Source organism: Budorcas taxicolor, chromosome 11 (genome assembly GCF_023091745.1).
Source record: "Budorcas taxicolor isolate Tak-1 chromosome 11, Takin1.1, whole genome shotgun sequence".
Taxonomy (NCBI): domain Eukaryota; kingdom Metazoa; phylum Chordata; class Mammalia; order Artiodactyla; family Bovidae; genus Budorcas; species Budorcas taxicolor.
Genome location: NC_068920.1, coordinates 128,014,651 through 128,032,732, shown reverse-complemented (window position 1 = coordinate 128,032,732; position 18,082 = coordinate 128,014,651). Strand labels below are relative to the sequence as shown.

The 18,082-nt window shown below is 41.7% G+C and overlaps 1 protein-coding gene, 1 non-coding gene and 1 pseudogene across 2 annotated transcripts in view; 2 read left to right on the top strand and 1 right to left on the bottom strand.

The window, feature by feature from the left end:
- Positions 1 to 10,329: 10,329 nt before the first annotated feature.
- LOC128055715 (phagosome assembly factor 1-like) lies at positions 10,330 to 11,699 on the bottom strand (annotated as a pseudogene).
- Positions 11,700 to 13,329: 1,630 nt separating this feature from the next.
- On the top strand, positions 13,330 to 13,400 carry TRNAG-CCC (transfer RNA glycine (anticodon CCC)). The gene has a single exon. It is a non-coding gene; the product is annotated as a tRNA-Gly (tRNA).
- A 387-nt stretch (positions 13,401 to 13,787) lies between these two features.
- TIA1 (TIA1 cytotoxic granule associated RNA binding protein) overlaps positions 13,788 to 18,082 on the top strand; it is a 52,929-nt gene continuing 48,634 nt past the window's right edge. The window contains exon 1 of the mRNA XM_052647441.1: positions 13,788 to 13,962. Within this exon, the coding sequence (XP_052503401.1) occupies positions 13,937 to 13,962 (26 nt within the window). The 5' untranslated portion in view covers positions 13,788 to 13,936. The remainder of the gene's footprint in view (positions 13,963 to 18,082) is intronic.

Here is an 18,082-nt window from a genome sequence, read left to right as displayed (position 1 = left end):
GACCAGGTAGTTGTCAGAGGTGGAGTTCATGGGCAGGAGTGAAATAGATGAGTGAGATTAAGAGGTACAAAAACAATAATAATAATAAAAACAGTGGACCTTGAATGTATGTCAATGAATGCTATTTATGGTCATTTATTCAATTTGCCATTGAATAAATTGTGGCATATTCTATGAACTCTTCGCAGCTGCCTTCTCAGTACTCTGCAGGTATCCCAATGAGTTCTCATACTGAGATCTTACTGTTTGTTTGTTTTTAAATATTTACTTATTTGGCTGTACCGGGTCTTCATTGCTGCATGCAGGAACTTTTAGTTGCAGCCTGTGAACTCAATTGCAGCATGTAGTATCTAGTTCCCTGACCAGGCATCGAGCCCAGGACCACTGCATTGGGAGCACAAAGTCTTAGCCACTGACCCACCAGGGAAGCCCCAAATCGTATCAAATGATGACCTGAAAATTTTATTCTTGGAGACTTAAGGGGCACTGGTACGTTTCTTAGGCAGGGACATAGTGGGATCTGAGTGGGGTGCTCAGGGAAACATCGGTGGCCATGTTTTTGTTTAATCTGGCTTAATTGAAAAACAAGTAGATACATGGTCTGAACAAACTGCTAGTGAAATGAAAGGTTGAATTATTCTGCTCTGAAGAAAAGGGACATTTGCTCCTTCTGGCCACAAGGTGTCCTCAGGCAACAATTGGAGTAGTTAATTTTATTTGCGTGAGTTTTAAAAGACCTTTTTTCCATTTTTTTCTTCTTAGTCTCAGGAATTGCAGATGGTTTAGATAGGAGTAAGGTAAGCCTTCCTGAGAGCCCTGGTAGAAACAAGGCTTAGGGAGAGAAAAGCTTCCCTAGTGGAAGCGTCTGAAGATCAATCCTTCCAACGTGGACCAGTCTCAGGGAATCCCAGCACAACCATTAAGGAAATGCTGCTCATCCTGAGACGCACGATGTAAAGATTGATCATCTAGTGCCCTGAGCACCCAAAGCAGTTTTAAACTACCAGAGGGAAAAACAGAGACATGTCAAAAAGTCAAAACTCCAAGGCTAACTCTTTGGGGAGCTTAAACTCAGAAACAGTACACATCTGATCCACCACACTCTTCTCAGAAAATTGTTCAAATCGTAACTGAGTTAGGGTACCAAATTAATAATAGGAAATTGTCCCTCGAAAGCCTAACAGCTCACTGACAGGCACCTATGGGAACCCCAGTAGGGCTTATGCACAACACTTATGGATAGGGAAGTCTGGTGTACCACAGTCCATGGGGTCGTAGAGTCGGACACGACTGAGCAACTGAACTGAACTATGGATAAAATACCATAAAATACTTGCAAATGCTTATTTATTTGGGAACTGAAGAACGTTGTGCCCCAAAATGACTAAGTTGGGGCTCTTCTCACCTTTCCAGGCTGGCTTTGCACATGCAGTTACATAATGCCCGCTTGATCAACATCTTTTCAGAATTCAGACCCTAAGGGAACAAGTTCTTCTAGAAGGAACTCGCTTTTCTCTCCCTAAGCCTTGTTTCTACCAGGGCTCTCAGGAAGGCTTACCTTACTCCTATCTAAACCATCTGCTATTCCTGAGACTAAGAAGAAAAAAATGGAAAAAAAGGTCTTTTAAAACTCACGCGAATAAAATTAACTACTCCAATTGTTGAGGCTTCCCAGATGGCACAGTGGTGAAGAACCTGCCTGCCAATGCAGGAGACAAAAGAGATGTGGGTTTGATCCCTGGGTCAGGAAGATCTCCTGAAGGAGACCATGGCAACCCAGTTCAGTATTCTTGCCTGGAGAATCCCATGGACAGAGGAGCCTGGCAGGGTTGCACAGAATCAGACACGATTAAAGCAACTTAGCATGCAAGCACTCCAATTACTATTTACAAACTAGTGAGTTTATACTGTAAAACCTGATTCATGACTAGATTTGAAAATTAAGTCATGAAATCTCTGGTTGTGTCTGTCTATATACGTGTGCGTGCTCAGTTGCGTCTGACTCTGCGATACTGGAGTGGGTTGTCATTTCCTCCTCCAGGAAAGGATCAAATCCGTGTCTTCTGTAGCTCCTGCATTGGCAGGTGGATTTTTCCACCACTGAGCCACCTGGGAAGTCCTGTATGTGTGTAAGTTATAGATATGATATACCTTTACTGTGAATGACTTTACCAAAATTAACTTGTAAATTAACTGCATTTAATTGGCTTAAAGAAAATTAAACTCTTACGTAAATACTCAGAAATAGAAAAGAAATTAACTCAAATGAATTTTAGGTTCATATGATTTGAAAAATACTCAAAAACAGTTTTCAGTTCAGTTCAGCTCAGTTCAGTCGCTCAGTCGTGTCCAACTCTTTGCGACCCCATGAACTGCAGCACGCCAGGCCTCCCTGTCCATCACCAACTTCACCAACTCCCGGAGTTTACTCAGACTCATGTCCATCGAGTCGGTGATGCCATCCAGCCATCTCATCCTCTATCATCCCCTTCTCCTGCTGCCCCCAATCCCTCCCAGCATCAGAGTCTTTCCCAATGAGTCAACTCTTCGCATGAGGTGGCCAAAGTACTGGAGTTTCAGCTTTAGCATCATTCCTTCCAATGAACACCTAGGACTGATCTCCTTTAGGATGGACTGGTTGGATCTCCTTGCAGTCCAAGGGACTCTCAAGAATCTTCTCCAACACCACAGTTCAAAAGCATCAATTCTTCGGTGCTCAGCTTTCTTCACGGTCCAACTCTCACATCCATACATGACCACCTTGACTAGACGGACCTTAGTCGGCAAAGTAATGTCTCTGCTTTTGAATATGCTATCTAGGTTGGTCATAACTTTCCTTCCAAGGAGTAAATGTCTTTTAATTTCATGGCTGCAGTCACCATCTGCAGTGATTTTGGAGCCCCCAAAATATAAAGTCTGACACTGTTTCCACTGTTTCGCCATCTATTTCCCATGAAGTGACGGAACCAGATGCCATGATCATGCTATCTAGGTTGGTCATAATTTTCCTTCCAAGGAGTAAGCATCTTTTAATTTCACGGCTGCAATCACCATCTGCAGTGATTTTGGAGCCCAAAAAAATCAAGTCTGACACTGTTTCCACTGTTTCCCTATCTATTTCCCACGAAGTGATGGGCATTACTAGAAGTCAAATAAGATCTTATTATATGTTTAAAAAAAATTACCAAGAAAAAGAACTTGATTTGATGAAACCAAGATTCTTTCATCAATTGTATTGTAATTAGATCTTTAACCACCCCTTTTAAAGTCTTCTGTCATTTAACAGACAGCTATTGTTGCTCTCTGATGCTTTGGAAAAAGATGCTTCATCTTCAAGAGTATTCATAGTAAGGACCTTTTGACAAGTACAGGTTTCTAATAACTTTCAAATCATACCACTAATCTGAGCAAAAATTAAAGAATTCTAATGGAAAACTGATGATGGTTTCATAAACCCTTAACAGACAATCAAGATCAACAAGAATTAGCTACAATAGGACTGAATGAACTGATGAATATGGTTATAATTTTTATGACTTTTTGTCTGAAATATTATTGGTTTTCAATATTTCTTTTCCAGTTTTAAGGAAATCTTTCCCCTTAAGCTAATAACGACTTATAGCAACTTGGTGTTACTCACTCAGTCATGTCCAACTCTTTGCAACCCTATGGACTGTCCATAGGCTCCTCTGTCCATGGAATTCTCCAGGCAAAAACAGTGGAGTGGGTAGCCATTCCCTTCTCCAGGGGAACTTCCTGACCCAGGGATCAAACCCAGTTCTTCTGCACTGCAGGCAGATTATGTCTGAGGCACCAGGTAATTCTGTCGGATTACCATCTGAGGCACCAGGGAAACTTGTACCTTTTTAAGCAGAATTTAAATATTTATCCTTTCTCCATAACTGCTCATTCCAGAATTTGGAACCTCTTAGTAAATATTCTTATTTTTAGGCAATATAGTTATTTGAGAAGTTTAATAAGAATTTGTCTTCCTTATAACAGTGCATAATTGGAAACACTGGTAATATTACTTTGGCTTTTATTTGAATGTCGTATTACAGGGTATTTATAGAATCAAATACGACCAAACAGCTTTGAAGAACTAACGTGAACTTTGAGAGATCTGTATGCAGGTCAGAAAGCAACAGTTAGAACTGGACATGGAACAACAGACTGGTTCCAAACAGGAAAAGGAGTACGTCAAGGCTGTATATTGTCACCCTGCTTATTTAACTTCTATGCAGAGTACATCATGAGAAACGCTGGACTGGAAGAAACACAAGCTGGAATCAAGACTGCCAGGAGAAATATCAATCACCTCAGATATGCAGATAACACCACCCTTCTGGCAGAAAGTGAAAAGGAACTCAAAAGCCTCTTGATGAAAGTGAAAGAGGAGAGTGAAAAAGTTGGCTTAAAGCTCAGCATTCAGAAAACAAAGATCATGGCATCCGGTCCCATCACTCCATGGGAAATAGATGGGGAAACAGTGGAAACAGTGTCAGACTTTATCTTGAGGGGCTCCAAAATCACTGCAGATGGTGACTGCAGCCATGAAATTAAAAGACGCTTACTCCTTGGAAGGAAAGTTATGACCAACCTAGATAGCATATTCAAAAGCAGAGATATTACTTTGCCGACTAAGGTCCATCTAGTCAAGCCTATGGTTTTTCCTGTGGTCATGTATGGATGTGAGAGTTGGACTGTGAAGAAGGCTGAGGGCCAAAGAATTGACGCTTTTGAACTGTGGTGTTGGAGAAGACTCTTGAGAGTCCCTTGGACTGGAAGGAGATCCAACCAGTCCATTCTGAAGGAGCTCAGTCCTGGGTGTTCTTTGGAAGGAATGATGCTAAAGCTGAAACTCCAGTACTTTGGCCACCTCATGCGAAGAGTTGACTCATTGGAAAAGACTCTGATGCTGGGAGGGATTGGGGGCAGGAAGAGAGGGGGACGACAGAGGATGAGATGGCTGGATGGCATCACTGACTTGATGGACGCGAGTCTGAGTGAACTCCGGGAGTTGGTGATGGACAGGGAGGCCTGGCGTACTGCGATTCATGGGGTCGCAAAGAGTCGGACACGACTGAGCAACTGAACTGAACTATGACACCATAAAGCCCCTTGGAAAACAACCTGGTACTCTGCTTGCAGGGTTCTCAGCAGCCTTACTAGGTAAATAAAGAAGTCCACCTCCTGGCTGGTAAAGGAATCTCCAGATATTCTGGAGACCTCTACAAGAAATCTACAGATACCTCACAGTCAGAATCTAACAGCAAGCCCTTGAGGTGGCTTTCCCACCCTTGAGAATCCTTTTAAATGTTCAGCCTGAGATTCCTTATGAAAACTTCCAGCAAAGCCAATTTAAAGAGCCTATAGAATCAATTGCTGCTGCTAAGTTGCTTCAGTCGTGTCTGACTCTGCAACCCTATGGATTGTAGCTTGCCAGGCTCCTCTGTCCATGGGATTCTCCAAGCAAGAATACTGGAATGAACTGCCATGCCCTCCTCCAGGGGATCTTCCTGACCCAGGGATCGAAGCCACATCTCTTATGTCTCTTGCATTGGCAGGCAGGTTCTTTATCACTAGTGCCTTATGTAAATAATCAAGACAAATTTATTGAAACCAGGTTTATTTTGCAAACAAATTAGTCTTAATTTGGCTATATTTGGTGGAAATGAGGATAATTTTATTTTTCCAGATATCTATTTTTTTAATTAATTATTTTAATTGGAGGCTAATTACTTTACAATATTGTAGTGGTTTTTGCCATACATTGACATGAATCAGCCATGGGTGTATATGTGTCCCCCATCCTGAAGCCCCCTCCCACCTTCCTCCCCATCTCATCCCTCAGGGTCATCCCAGTGCACCAGTCCCAAGCATCTGTCTCATGCATGGAACCTGGGCTGGAGATCTGTTTCACATATACACGTTTCAGTGCTATTCTCTCAAATCAGGAAATGAGGATAATTTTACAGAGAAAAAAAAATTATGTTTCAACAATATAACTTTGTGGATATTAAATTCTAGTGTTCAATTTTTTTTTTTAATTTACTGCCTAACATTCATTTCCTGAATGGCTTCTCATTACTATGCTATACTATTGTTAACTTTAAATTTTTCAAGGGCATTCTAAGTTTCTTTCTGAAGCTTATCACAGTAATCTATCTTTGGGTGAAGATCAAGTACCCCATGCATGACCTGCAGTCAGGCAGATTATGCATACTAGGAAAGGCATTATTTAAAGGATTATCTCCAACCTAGATGGAAGATCCTTACCAGGTATTCTTATCTAACTCATATACAGTAAAACTGAAGGAAATTGACTTTTGGATTCTTATTTCCCACTTCAAAAGGGTCCTGCACTGGGCTGGTATATAGAGAGACCTGTTGACTTCAGCTCACTTTAATATATTGCTCACATAGAAGGGAAATGACACCCACACTAGGACAAGAAGACAATATCAGAGGTAGACAGCTATCCTAAGATGCTGGACCTGACTTGTATGATCATTTATAGTTTTTTACCGATTTCTTGGACTTTTGTATGAACCAACTTTTTTCTATCATGAACACAAATCCTATGTAGAGTTTTAAATTAACTCAATTGTTTTACAGTCAATAGCCTATGTCCAACTTTTCCAAGTGTACCGTGGTGGACTTCTCTCCAAGGCTCTAATTGGATGACGCTTAGAAATTTTATTTTAGAAGATACTCTAGGACTGTATAAGCTACTGCTGATATCACTAAGTGGGACTCTCTTACCCAGCCAGTTAATGACATTTGACTGGAGTATGGCCATAAATACTCTTTTTCACTAGATGCTAAGTATATTAGTTAGCTCCTACTAAGATCCAGTGAACTCATGGAACAAATTTACGGCCTTGGCTCTCCCCAGGCTGGTTAGAAAGATGCCCTGTTAGTTTTACTCATGCTCAACATCACATAGAGGTAGCCTTTGAAACTGCCCGTCAATCTGCCTTTAAAGTGAACACACAGGGATCAGTCTTCCAAGGGTATGATCGTTTAGTCAACAATATTTATTCCTTCATTTGAAACAGATGTCATTATTCATAGAGACTTTAACAAAACTCACCCAGAAGCCTTAAATGATAGTAACCAAGCCATTAGCTTGCTTAATTCAGAAGTTTCCGTGAGAAAATCCCACGGCCCTTGATATTTTAACTGCTTCCCAAGAGGCTTCTAATATAACCCATATTGTGACACAAATGAAGACTCCAATTTCCATTCTGAATGACCTTCTTTCGAGTTTAGCGGAGATGCGAGGAAAATGGTTTGGTTTGGGAAGGAGGAGGTCATATCTTTACTAACGGTATTGTTACTTTTTTTAACATATTTATTTATTTGGCTGCACCAGGTCTTAGTTGCAGCACAGGGCATTTTCAATTTTCATGTGTCTTAGTTGCAACATGAAGGATGTAATTCCCTGACTAGGGATCGAACCCAGGCCCCCTGCATTGGGAGCACAGAGGTTTAGCCACTGGACCACAGAGAAGTCCCTGGCATTGTTATTCTTGATGGTAATTTTGATTACAGTTTGTGTGACTTATAAAGTGATGGCTTCCTGCATTTCATGTTGTGTATCACCAACTTCTACTAAGACAGTAACATCTAAACTGCTTGAAATTATTGATCACATCTATAGTTCCCTATAAAATAATGAACATTCACAATGTATATACAATGTAAAATTGGCTTAAGTTCTATTGGACAATTTGGATTGACTGTCAGTCCTTGCCAGACATTCTACCAATATGTACATGCATATGTGCTAATTCACTTCAGTCCTGTCCAACTCTTCTTAGACACTATGGACTATACCCCACCAGGCTTCTGTGTCCATGGGATTCTCCAGGTAATAATACTGGAGTGGGTTGCCATGTCATCCTCCAGGGGCTCTTCCCAACCCAGGGGACAAACCCAAGTCTCCTGTGGCTCCTGCACTGCAGGCAGATTCTTTACCACTCAGTCACAGAGGAAGCCCCTCTACTAGTACTGCTGCTGCTGCTAAGTCGCTTCAGTCGTGTCCGACTCTGTGCGACCCCATAGACGGCAGCCAACCAGGCTCATCCGTCCCTGAGATTCTCCAGGCAAGAACACTGGAGTGGGTTGCCATTTCCCTCTCCAACGCATTAAAGTGAAAAGTGAAAGTGAAGTCACTCAGTCATGACCCCATGGACTGCAGCCCACCAGGCTCCTCCGTCCATGCATTTTCCAGGCAAGAGTACTGGAGTGGGTACAATCCCCCCTAAAAGGAAAGAAAGAGCAGGCTTTTAGAACCAGGAATGGAGGGATATGATGGACCTAGAACAGGTAAGCAACCATTCTGGGTGGCATCAAGGGACCAAATATTTGATTACCAAATGCCTTCTATCAAAAGATTAAGGATCAAAAGAGGGAGTTGATGAAATAAAATCATTTTTAAGGCACGATAAAAAAAATTTAAACATAAAACTCTCTCTGCTCACTTAGCCCACTACTTCTCTTTAGTGTGCACTGTGCTTCTGTAATTATGTGTTAACCAGATTTCCTTAAAAGACACAGGAATTCCTGCTTGATGGTAAAGAGCAATTATTTCTGGCACCAGAAAAGTAATTCCTTAGGATATAATGTGAGGGATTGAGCATGGGGGTGTTTTATTTCTTTTCCTTCTCAACTGAAGAGGGTTTTCATTTCTAGCTCAAATGTTCTTCTTATTTTATTATTATTATTATTGGGGTGCACCATATACCATGCAAGATTTTAGTTCCCCAACCAAGGACTGAACATGGTCCTGGGCAATGAAAGCACTGAGTCCTAACCACTGGACATCCAGGGAATTCCCACATTTCTTTCTTAATCTTTAATCTGCATCTGTACATGCAGATTTGGACGATGCAAACTGTCATCATTTGTTTTGTCTTCAAAATGCATATAACTGTGCATTAATTTCTTTTTTTTTTAAGTGCTAACATTCCAGCAACAGCACAAGGTGAGCTGTTGCTGAAGCCATAGGAGGAGGACTATGGGCAGGGCATGAGGAATGTTCCCTCATTCTAGGAGGATGGGGACAGCTCTGGCTGCCCCAGAGTGGGATGTGTGCAGGTCTTTGGCCAGGCCACAGTCTACATAGGAAAACAATCAGTCACAAAGTTATGGGAATGCCACACAAGCTTGGCTATCAGCCCGGGCACCACAAAGGAACCCAGGGCAGGTCCTCTGCACACTCGTTGTTAAAAACTCTACAAGGTGAGGCTGTACATGAATTTATTACAAAAGAGTTGTACTTACAAAAATCTGTACACACAGGTGAAAAACTCTCAAAATTCTCATCTATGTATCACAAGTTGCTAAGCCAAAATATTAAAAACAGGGTTAAATTATAAACTTCTCAATACTTTTCAAAAGGATTAATTTTTTAAAACACATATGCTACTTTCTTCAGCAAATCCCACAGAGAGACTAAGCAGCCCAGCCCTCCTTGAGCCCCAGACGCCTTGCACCATGAACAGGCCTGGCCAGGAGACACTGTCCAGAGTCAGGGCAGGAGAGCCAAGCCCACAGTGCAGAACAGAATGCTGAAACACACACAAAAGAAGGAAGATGTCTTTAGCTAAAGCCTTGGCATTAAATGAAAGAGGCAAACAGGATGGAAACATGCAGTCCTACCAGCCAGGTTGGGGAAGAGTTAGGAAACAGGCAACCTTTCAGGATGACTTCAAGAGCAGTGGGAACCAGGCCCGGGCACATACCTTGATGGTAGAAAGTTGTGTTTCAACCAGTTGGGTGTGCCTACTAGGCCTGGCAGGGAGCACATACAAGAAAGAAACAGGGACGGGTAGGTGGGCCATCCTGGCCACAACCAGCTCATCAAGTAACTAATGTGGATGTAGTGCAAAAAAAATCACCACTAAGTACTATGGACATGCTCCCTGCTTGCCTTAATGGTCACATGGCCACATTGGGCCAAAGGCAGGACCTTGTCCTTATCCTGAATGCCTGTGTCCTCAATCACAGAAAGAGTCCCAAAAAAGACTTTTCCCAGGGTGCGTGGGACAGGAAAGACAGAGCCCTGTCTCCTTACATGTTAGTTGAGAGCTCCTGGGTCTGGGTATCAAGGTGCAGCATTGTGCTTCTCTTTGTAGTCTCTGTCCCCTGTTGGCATCAGCAGGTGAGAATGGGGGACAGAGGAATATCTGGACCTCTCACCTCATCGCAGAGCACCCAGCCTGAGCCCCACCTTAACACATCCTAATAGCCCTTCCACACTGGTGAGGTGTCCAAGAAAACCCACAGGGTGGCCTGCTGAATAGTATGTGATACACAGTTTCATGGAGGAGCATGGGTCCTGATGTTCCTAGGGTTCACCATGGTTCTCAGGTGGGCACCAGGCCATAGAGAGTCACCAAGGCAATGTGGTTGTTCTGCCTGACCTCAGAGACCATCTGTTTAAGGCCAAAGCAGAACGTGGAGCCAAATGGGTTGGAACTGTTTGGGCAGGAGGACTTGTGCAAGACAACAGGTTTTGTTTGTTTTTTTTTCCCCTACAGAAGCTCCTGAATGTTGTCCCACTTGCTGTAGGTCATGTGTGTTTCTGTCTGACCCTCTGTGTTTTCTCTCTTTACAGTTAGTGGAATCTTGACTTCACTGTAGTGATACATATTAAAATTATAATGTTTAGGGTAACTGGTGTGTAGGACAAACCTCTTCACTTTGTGTGTATTCCCATTAAAGCAGATGTTCATTCTGAGAGTGAAGTAGTTAAAAAGCAGTCATGGAACTTCCCTGGTGGTTCAGTACCTAAGAATCCACCTTCCAAAGCAGGACATGGGTTCCATCCTTGGTGGGATCCCACATAGTCCAGGGCAACTAAGCCCATGTACTCTTGAGCCTGTGCTCCACAACAAAACAGTTCACAAGCTGTAAGGAAGACTCAGCACAGCCAAAAAGAAAAAATAGTCATTACACTTGGATGGAACTTGCTTGTGCGGCAAAGGAGAAAGAATCTTCATCTTGTCTTCTGACTTGTAGAAGACCTTGTGTGGAGAGTCAAGCGTGCTAAGAACATCTTGGCAGGAATCGCCAAAATATACTAAGATTTCAAATACCTGCATCTGGGCCATCTGGTATAAGTTGGGTCCACAACCTGTGGCAAGTAGGCAAAGTTGTAAACCTGAGGATCCACTTTCATAACAAAGATTATCTACACTCTCAGCATACATGTTGCCCAGGAAACATGTCAGGGGCATCATGGGAGCCTTGGTATCCTGTAGGCTGTTTCCACTGTACATGTACATTCATCTCACAGTTGCTCTGTAGGGTACCTGGAGAGAAGCCAGAACATGGGCAAAATTGGGCTCATACTTGGGAAACTTGGTGCATGAGTCTAGCTGAAAAGAGAAAGACAGTCCTCTGAGGTTTAGCTGAAAAAGCTGTGCAGTGGAGTTGTCCACTCCAGGATGGGCTGCACCGAAGATTGGTCAATCTGCTCAATTAAAATGCACACCACAATAGTTTAACTGTACTTTAGTCAAGTGGTACATTTGAATCACCTTAAGTCTCTGACTGAAAGCTTCAAACAGTAGTTTGATCCTCTGCTAAGTCAGGTTAAGGATAAGGTCATGCTTAAAAGAGACCAGTGCCAATACCTATTGCTCTTTTCCCAGAGAGCGCTCAGGCACCACCTCCAGATCCACCATTGATTGCGCCCACCAGGCCGGGGTGGCTTCCTAAGGCAGTGCACAAGGGCTGGAGCTCCCCCACCAGCAGCAGCATGGGGCAGCGCTGTGCACTAACCGCTAATGGGCAGAAAATGCTCAGAGTTTGCTGAAAGACTGTCTCCTAGGTTATAATCCTCTTGATTATAAATTGGCTTGAATAAAATTCTCTATTTCTTTTTTTAAAGTTACTTATTTATTTAACATCTTGCTGCAGCAGGTCTTAATTGCCATTTGCAGGATATATATATATATATATATATATATATATATATATATATACACACATAATTTTTAGTTGTAGTCTTTAGTTGTAGCATTTGAATTCTTAGTTGTGGCACATGGGATCCAGTTCCCTGATGAGGGAACAGAGTCTTAACCACTGGACCACCAAGGAGATTCCTCTATTTCTTTCCTAGATTAACCATTAATCATTTTTTTGTGGACAATGTGAAATGTTCAGAACAGGCAAATCTATAGAGAGGGAAGATTAGTGGATTGGGGAGGAGGAGTGAGATGGGGTACTGGGAGTGACTTCTAATTGGTAAGGGTTTCCTTTGGGGGAAGGGGTGAATGTTTTAAAATTGATTATAGAGTGGCTGCATACCTCTGTAAATATACTAAAAAACCATTGGATTATACACTTTTTTTCCTTTGACTTTCCGTATACAGTAACTCAAGTTTCCAGCTCAGGGATTGAACCCAGGCCATGGCAGTAAAAAAAAACCCAGAACCCTAACCTTTAGGCCACAGGAAATGCCTGAATTATACATTTAAAAAATTTTTATTGTTCACCCTTAAAATATTATTATTTGATGTCTTTGAATAAAATCGCAAGAATGTACCACAGACTCTAAATTCAATTTTAAAAATGATTATCTAAAAGTGCTGCAGTCTAAATGAACTACTTCAAAGAAAACATCACATTTTGGGGCATGTACATTTCCCAATGTTTAAAAATTTTTTTACGTAATTTAAAATGCAATACAAAATGCATAATGAGTATACTGACGTACATTTTTCTGCCTCCCTGGAAGAGGATAAAAATTTGTATATCTTCTTATTCCTTCAGTTTTAGAATTCTTGGATTGATCTGTATTAAATAACTGTTTCTTAAATATTTTCCAGTGTACACTGATTATACCAAGGAAATTCAAATATAAAGAAAAATTCCTCAAAGATCTGGAAATATATTCCTGGCTCAAAAATTTGGTTAACACCAAGAAGACAAATTCTTAATGAAACTCTTACCTTTTTTTCTTCCGGCTTCGCCGCGTGACTTGGGGAATACTTAACCAGGGATTAAACCTGATTTCGGCAGTGAAAGCATGGAGTCCTAAATACTGGACTGCTAGGAAATTCCCGGAAACTCAATTTTAAGTTTAAAAAAAAAATTTTTTTTTAAGTGAGATTTTTCCATACAGAAAAAGTAGGAACATCCATTCAACCGTACCAAAATGAAAGAAAAGAAATCATCTCTTACCTGAAAAGTAACAGATTATATAGACTCTCGGTAAACTCGTATTTTTAAATGACTAAATCTTCCTCACTTGGGAACGAACGTCCGCGTGTACTTGGTTCTAAGGTATTTCAACAGAGCCAGTTCCCGTCAGCGCCGCTGGTGTAGTGGTATCATGCAAGATTCCCATTCTTGCGACCCGGGTTCGATTCCCGGGCGGCGCACGCTGGTTTTTGTCTCCGTTTTGCGTAGTTTTTAGTCTTTCTTCTTCTAGAAACACAACTTTTCATTTCCATGAAGATTTATATCTTACTATAAATCACTGTTGACACATTCGAATCTGAAGGTGGAATTCAAAAATGTTTACTCAAGTCATTAAACAGTTAACCTTTACGCCTGCGCAGTCTGAGACAACCCCCTGGCGTCGTTGGAAGCACGGCTGCGCAACAAGTGAGTATAAGGACTGAGGTGTAGCCTGGCGGCCAGGAGGTTGAAAGTGCAAAATTTTTCTGCGCCTGCGCGGCCCGGGTCACTTCCCTGGCTGCTCCAAGGCTCCCGGCTCGCCGCCATCTTGATTTGGGTCTTCATTGTTCGCGCTGGGCCCGGCAGTTTAGTGTAATTGCCGCCGAAGAAGGAGGCGGGGTAACCTCCGGTCAGCCGAGAAACCCGGCTATCCCGCAGCCATAGCCGGTCAAAAGATTTGTGAGGTAGTAAAGGGTAGGGAGCTGGACCTGGAGGCGCCGCCGCGACAGCAGCAGCCATGGAGGACGAAATGCCTAAGACTCTGTGAGTCTGGGGCAGCGATGAGGGGGGCGGGATGGTGATCGTCCCGGAGCGAGCCTTCGGCTCTGCGCCGCTCCCCAGCCTATTGTTCCCCGTGGACGCCGCGTTATCAAGGTTACTCTCTGGCGCTCACCTGGATGTCTAGGGACCGAGACCCAGGCAGTGAGGACGAAATGGAAGGAGATGGGGCTCAGCCTCTAAACTAGTCCATACACCGTAACTGCCCCTACAGCGTGGCCTTTGGCCTCGTCCCGGGCCTTCGGCCTGCAGAAAAGACTTTCATTCAAACCTCTTTTCAGAACTCGGCCAGCCTTTTTGTCCCATGCTTTCTTTCTCTCCCGTATCCCCTCCCCGCTTCTCGATTAACCTATTCTGATTTTTACAGCCGTCTCGCTTTCATTTTACTTTGATTTTCTCCAGATACTCTTCCTTTCATTTTCTTTTCATTGATAAGAATTTTTGTCTTGAAAATCCTTGTACTCATTTTCATGGGTGTGAACTTTATTCTCGCAGTTGCCAACTGGGAAAAAGTCAATTGTTTTTTCTTAAACTTCTCTTTGGCTCTTTTTCTGTGGCAACCCCCCATCCCCGATCAAAAAGCCCCAAATCGGACCCCCTAAGGATTTTGAAACTGCTTTTTAAAAATGGAACTCTCGCCCGGAGATACATATCAACTGAGGGGAAGTGGATTTAATGCTCTTTTATCTTCGCTTGCTACTTTTGTGATTGATATGTCGTTGAAGGAGCGGGGAGTTTTTAATAAAGCAACAATTGATAAATACCTTAACTAAAATGTTTAGTCACCTCTGTGAATTTTTGTAGTGTTAAGTGGGCTTAGTTTGGGATCATTTCTTTGTAGCGTAGCTTTCCCCCCGCCCCAGGCATTCTCCTTTGTTTTTCGAAGTACTATCCGATGAGGTGATCCTGCCTTTGTTGCTTTTCTCGAAAATAAGAAAAAGCCCAATTAATTTTTGACGTAGCTTTCCTATTTTTATTCTTAGAATACTGGCGATTTGAGAACCCTCTGCATTAAAAAAAAATACACTCTTGGGTTTCTTTTTGCAACTCTGATATTATAGTTGTTATGAAATACAATGTAGTCAATTATTTTTTTAGCGCCAAAAAATAGTTTTGTTATCTTTGGGAAATATAGTCACTCTTTTCTTAATAAATACGTACAATTTTTTTTGCTAGTTTATTTCATGTTAGTGACCTTTAGTGTCTTTTTACTAGGATGCAGCAATTAGCACATGACTTTTGTTTTTTGAAAGATTGTCTCTGTAGATGAATACTCCCTAAAAAAAAAAAATCATTAACCCCATAGTTTATGGAACCCTTTTTTCCTTTTGCCTCTTCACTACAAGTATGATATCCAACAGCATACTAGATTAAGAAACTGCCTGTCTTTTTATATTGTAATGTCTTCAAGGTTCTTATTTCAAAATTTTTAATTTCAGAAACTGCCAAAAATAATCTGAGAACTTAATCTTTTTAGTATGTTGATTTGGGAATATCAAATAATGAAGACAACTTCAGCTTTCCCAGGCCAGTCTACAAAAGCACGCAGTCCTAGTCTGGGGACAGAGGACCAGCCATTGTGGGAGAATTAATGAAGGAACTTTTATTCAGTGTTCACTGTTAAGCCTTTCATGTGCTTGTTTAATCCTCATCAGAATTCTGCAGTAAATGTGTCCATTTTGCATTTGTGGAAAAGCTAAGATTAGAATTTAAGTAAATCATCCCAAGTCATGTACCTTTTTGTTCATCAGCCTGCCACTTTGCTGTCCTCAACTTTGACTCACGTTTATGACTGAATTTGCCTTTATACTACCAGAACACCACATCCAAGAATCTTTTCCCCAAGTTGTACATACTTTAACATTTCCTAATATCTCCTTTGCTTCTACCTTTCTCAACCAAAGCTTCCATTCTGCCAGTCAAACCAGTCCTGATTAAATATTAGAGTAGGTGTTCATCCCTAAGTTTTGCCAGCAACGTTTTTACTTTGAATACAAAATGTTTGTGTGAATAACCTTGGGAGTCAGAGACTCTTAATATGTTCTTAGCAATGTCTGATCCATGGTAAGTGATCAATAAAATTGTTTTAAAAACGGGTACAGTTTCAAGCAGTGAATCAAGCTTTTACTCATTCTTGAGGGTAAGGTAGTATGAATTTCAGTATTGCCTGTGTACCTAAATGGCTCAGAGGAAATATCTTCATTTGCCCCAAATGCATGTTCAGCACTGCCTCTTTAGAGACCGCCAGGATTGTTTTTGTCAGCATTACTCTGGAAATGGTACAGTTTACCCTTGAACAATGCAAGGGTTAGGAACTGTAGCCCTTGAGCAATCAAAAATCCATGCATAACTTTTACAGTCGGGCCTCTGCATCTGTGGATTCAACCAATTGTGGATTGTGTAGTACATATTTAGTGAAAAAAATACATGTACATGAATGGATCCATACAGTTCAAACCCATGTTGTTCAAGGGTCAGCCATATTGTGAGAAGTGATTTGATTCGGGATAACATTTTGAAAATAATAAAGCTACAGGAATTGCCAGTGGTTTGATGTTGAATGTGAGAGTGAAGTCGACAATAACTTTAATTTACAAATGCGTAATTATCAGTCATCTAGAATGTTAGTTTGTTGTAAAATAAAATTAAAAATGAGAACTGCCTTGAGAGCTTGGATGTCTCAGTAAGTCTTCTGGGCATGTTTGCGTGTGCTCAGTTGTGTCCAACTCTGTGACCTCATGGATTGTAGCTCGCCAGGCTCCTCTGTCTGTGGGATTGTCCAGGCAAGCATACTGGAGTGAAGTTGTCTCCCTTCTCCCTCATCTTTTGCGTTGCATACTGATTCTTTAACTCTGTGCCACCTGGGAAGTCTTTTCTTCAGACTGATTTGTCTACAATTGGCCGTTTGTATCCGCTGATGTGAAACCCTTGATATGATAAGCCAAAGGTAAGAGACTTGAGCATCCATGGGTTTTGGTACCCATGGGAAGAGGCAGGTCCAAGAACCAATCCCTTCAGAGTAACAAGGGATGGATAACTGCATATGGTCTGATATCCAAGTGAAGGAGATGCCAACTAATAAAATTGGAGGGTTTCTGCTATCATGCAGCAGTCTTTTGTGAAGAAGAGACAGTTGTTATAAGGTTATGATGCTGGCATATATTTATATTATGTACTACGTGGCTCTTACCAAGTTCCATCCTCAACTTCAGTGGAGCTTGCTAGATTGTTCATGGAGAGATTAAATACCATCCGGCAAGAGCAGAATCATCTCCCCAACACATGGGAAAAGAACAGACACTGGCCTGTACCCATTTTATCCTCCTCTGCCTGTCCAGCCCATCATGGCAGCAAAAGGTGTCCCTCCTCCCATCAGAAGCAAACCCCAGGTAAAGGACTTAAATGTAAAGGAAACCAGAATATTGTCTTGAGCTGCAGACACTTTAGGGCTTCGCAGGCAGCTCAGATGGTAAAGAATCTACCTGCAATGCAGGAAACCTGGGTTTGGTCCCTGGGTCAGGAAGATCCCCCGGAGAAGGAGATGGCAGCCCACTCCAGTATTCTTACCTGGAGAATCCCACGGACAGATAAGCCTGTCGGGCTACAGCCCATGGGGTCGCAAAGAGTCAGACACGACTGAGCAACTAATACATACATATGTACTGTGTACACTAAGTGTTTACTGTTGTACATAATTCCTTTTTTAATTGAGATATAATTGATACACCGTATATGTTACTAGTGTACAATCATTTATAGTTATAAAATATATTGCTATTTTAATATAAAATGTTGGCTATATTCCCTGTGGTGTACAATATATCCTTGCCATAATTTCATAATTAGTAAGAGACATACACCTTTACCCCTGAACTAGAGTAACTCCAGCAAAATGGGATTAGTTTTCCATCACATTGCAAATGTTCAAAAATAATTCTAAGAGAATACAGTTGCCTCTTGTAAATTTTTATTTTTTTATTGGAGTATAATTGCTTTACAGTGTTGTATTGGTTTCTGCTGTACAGCTGAGTGAATCAGCTACAGTTATCTCTTTAACAAATATTTATAGAACACCTAAGAGTATTCCAGGCAGAGTTCTAATAGT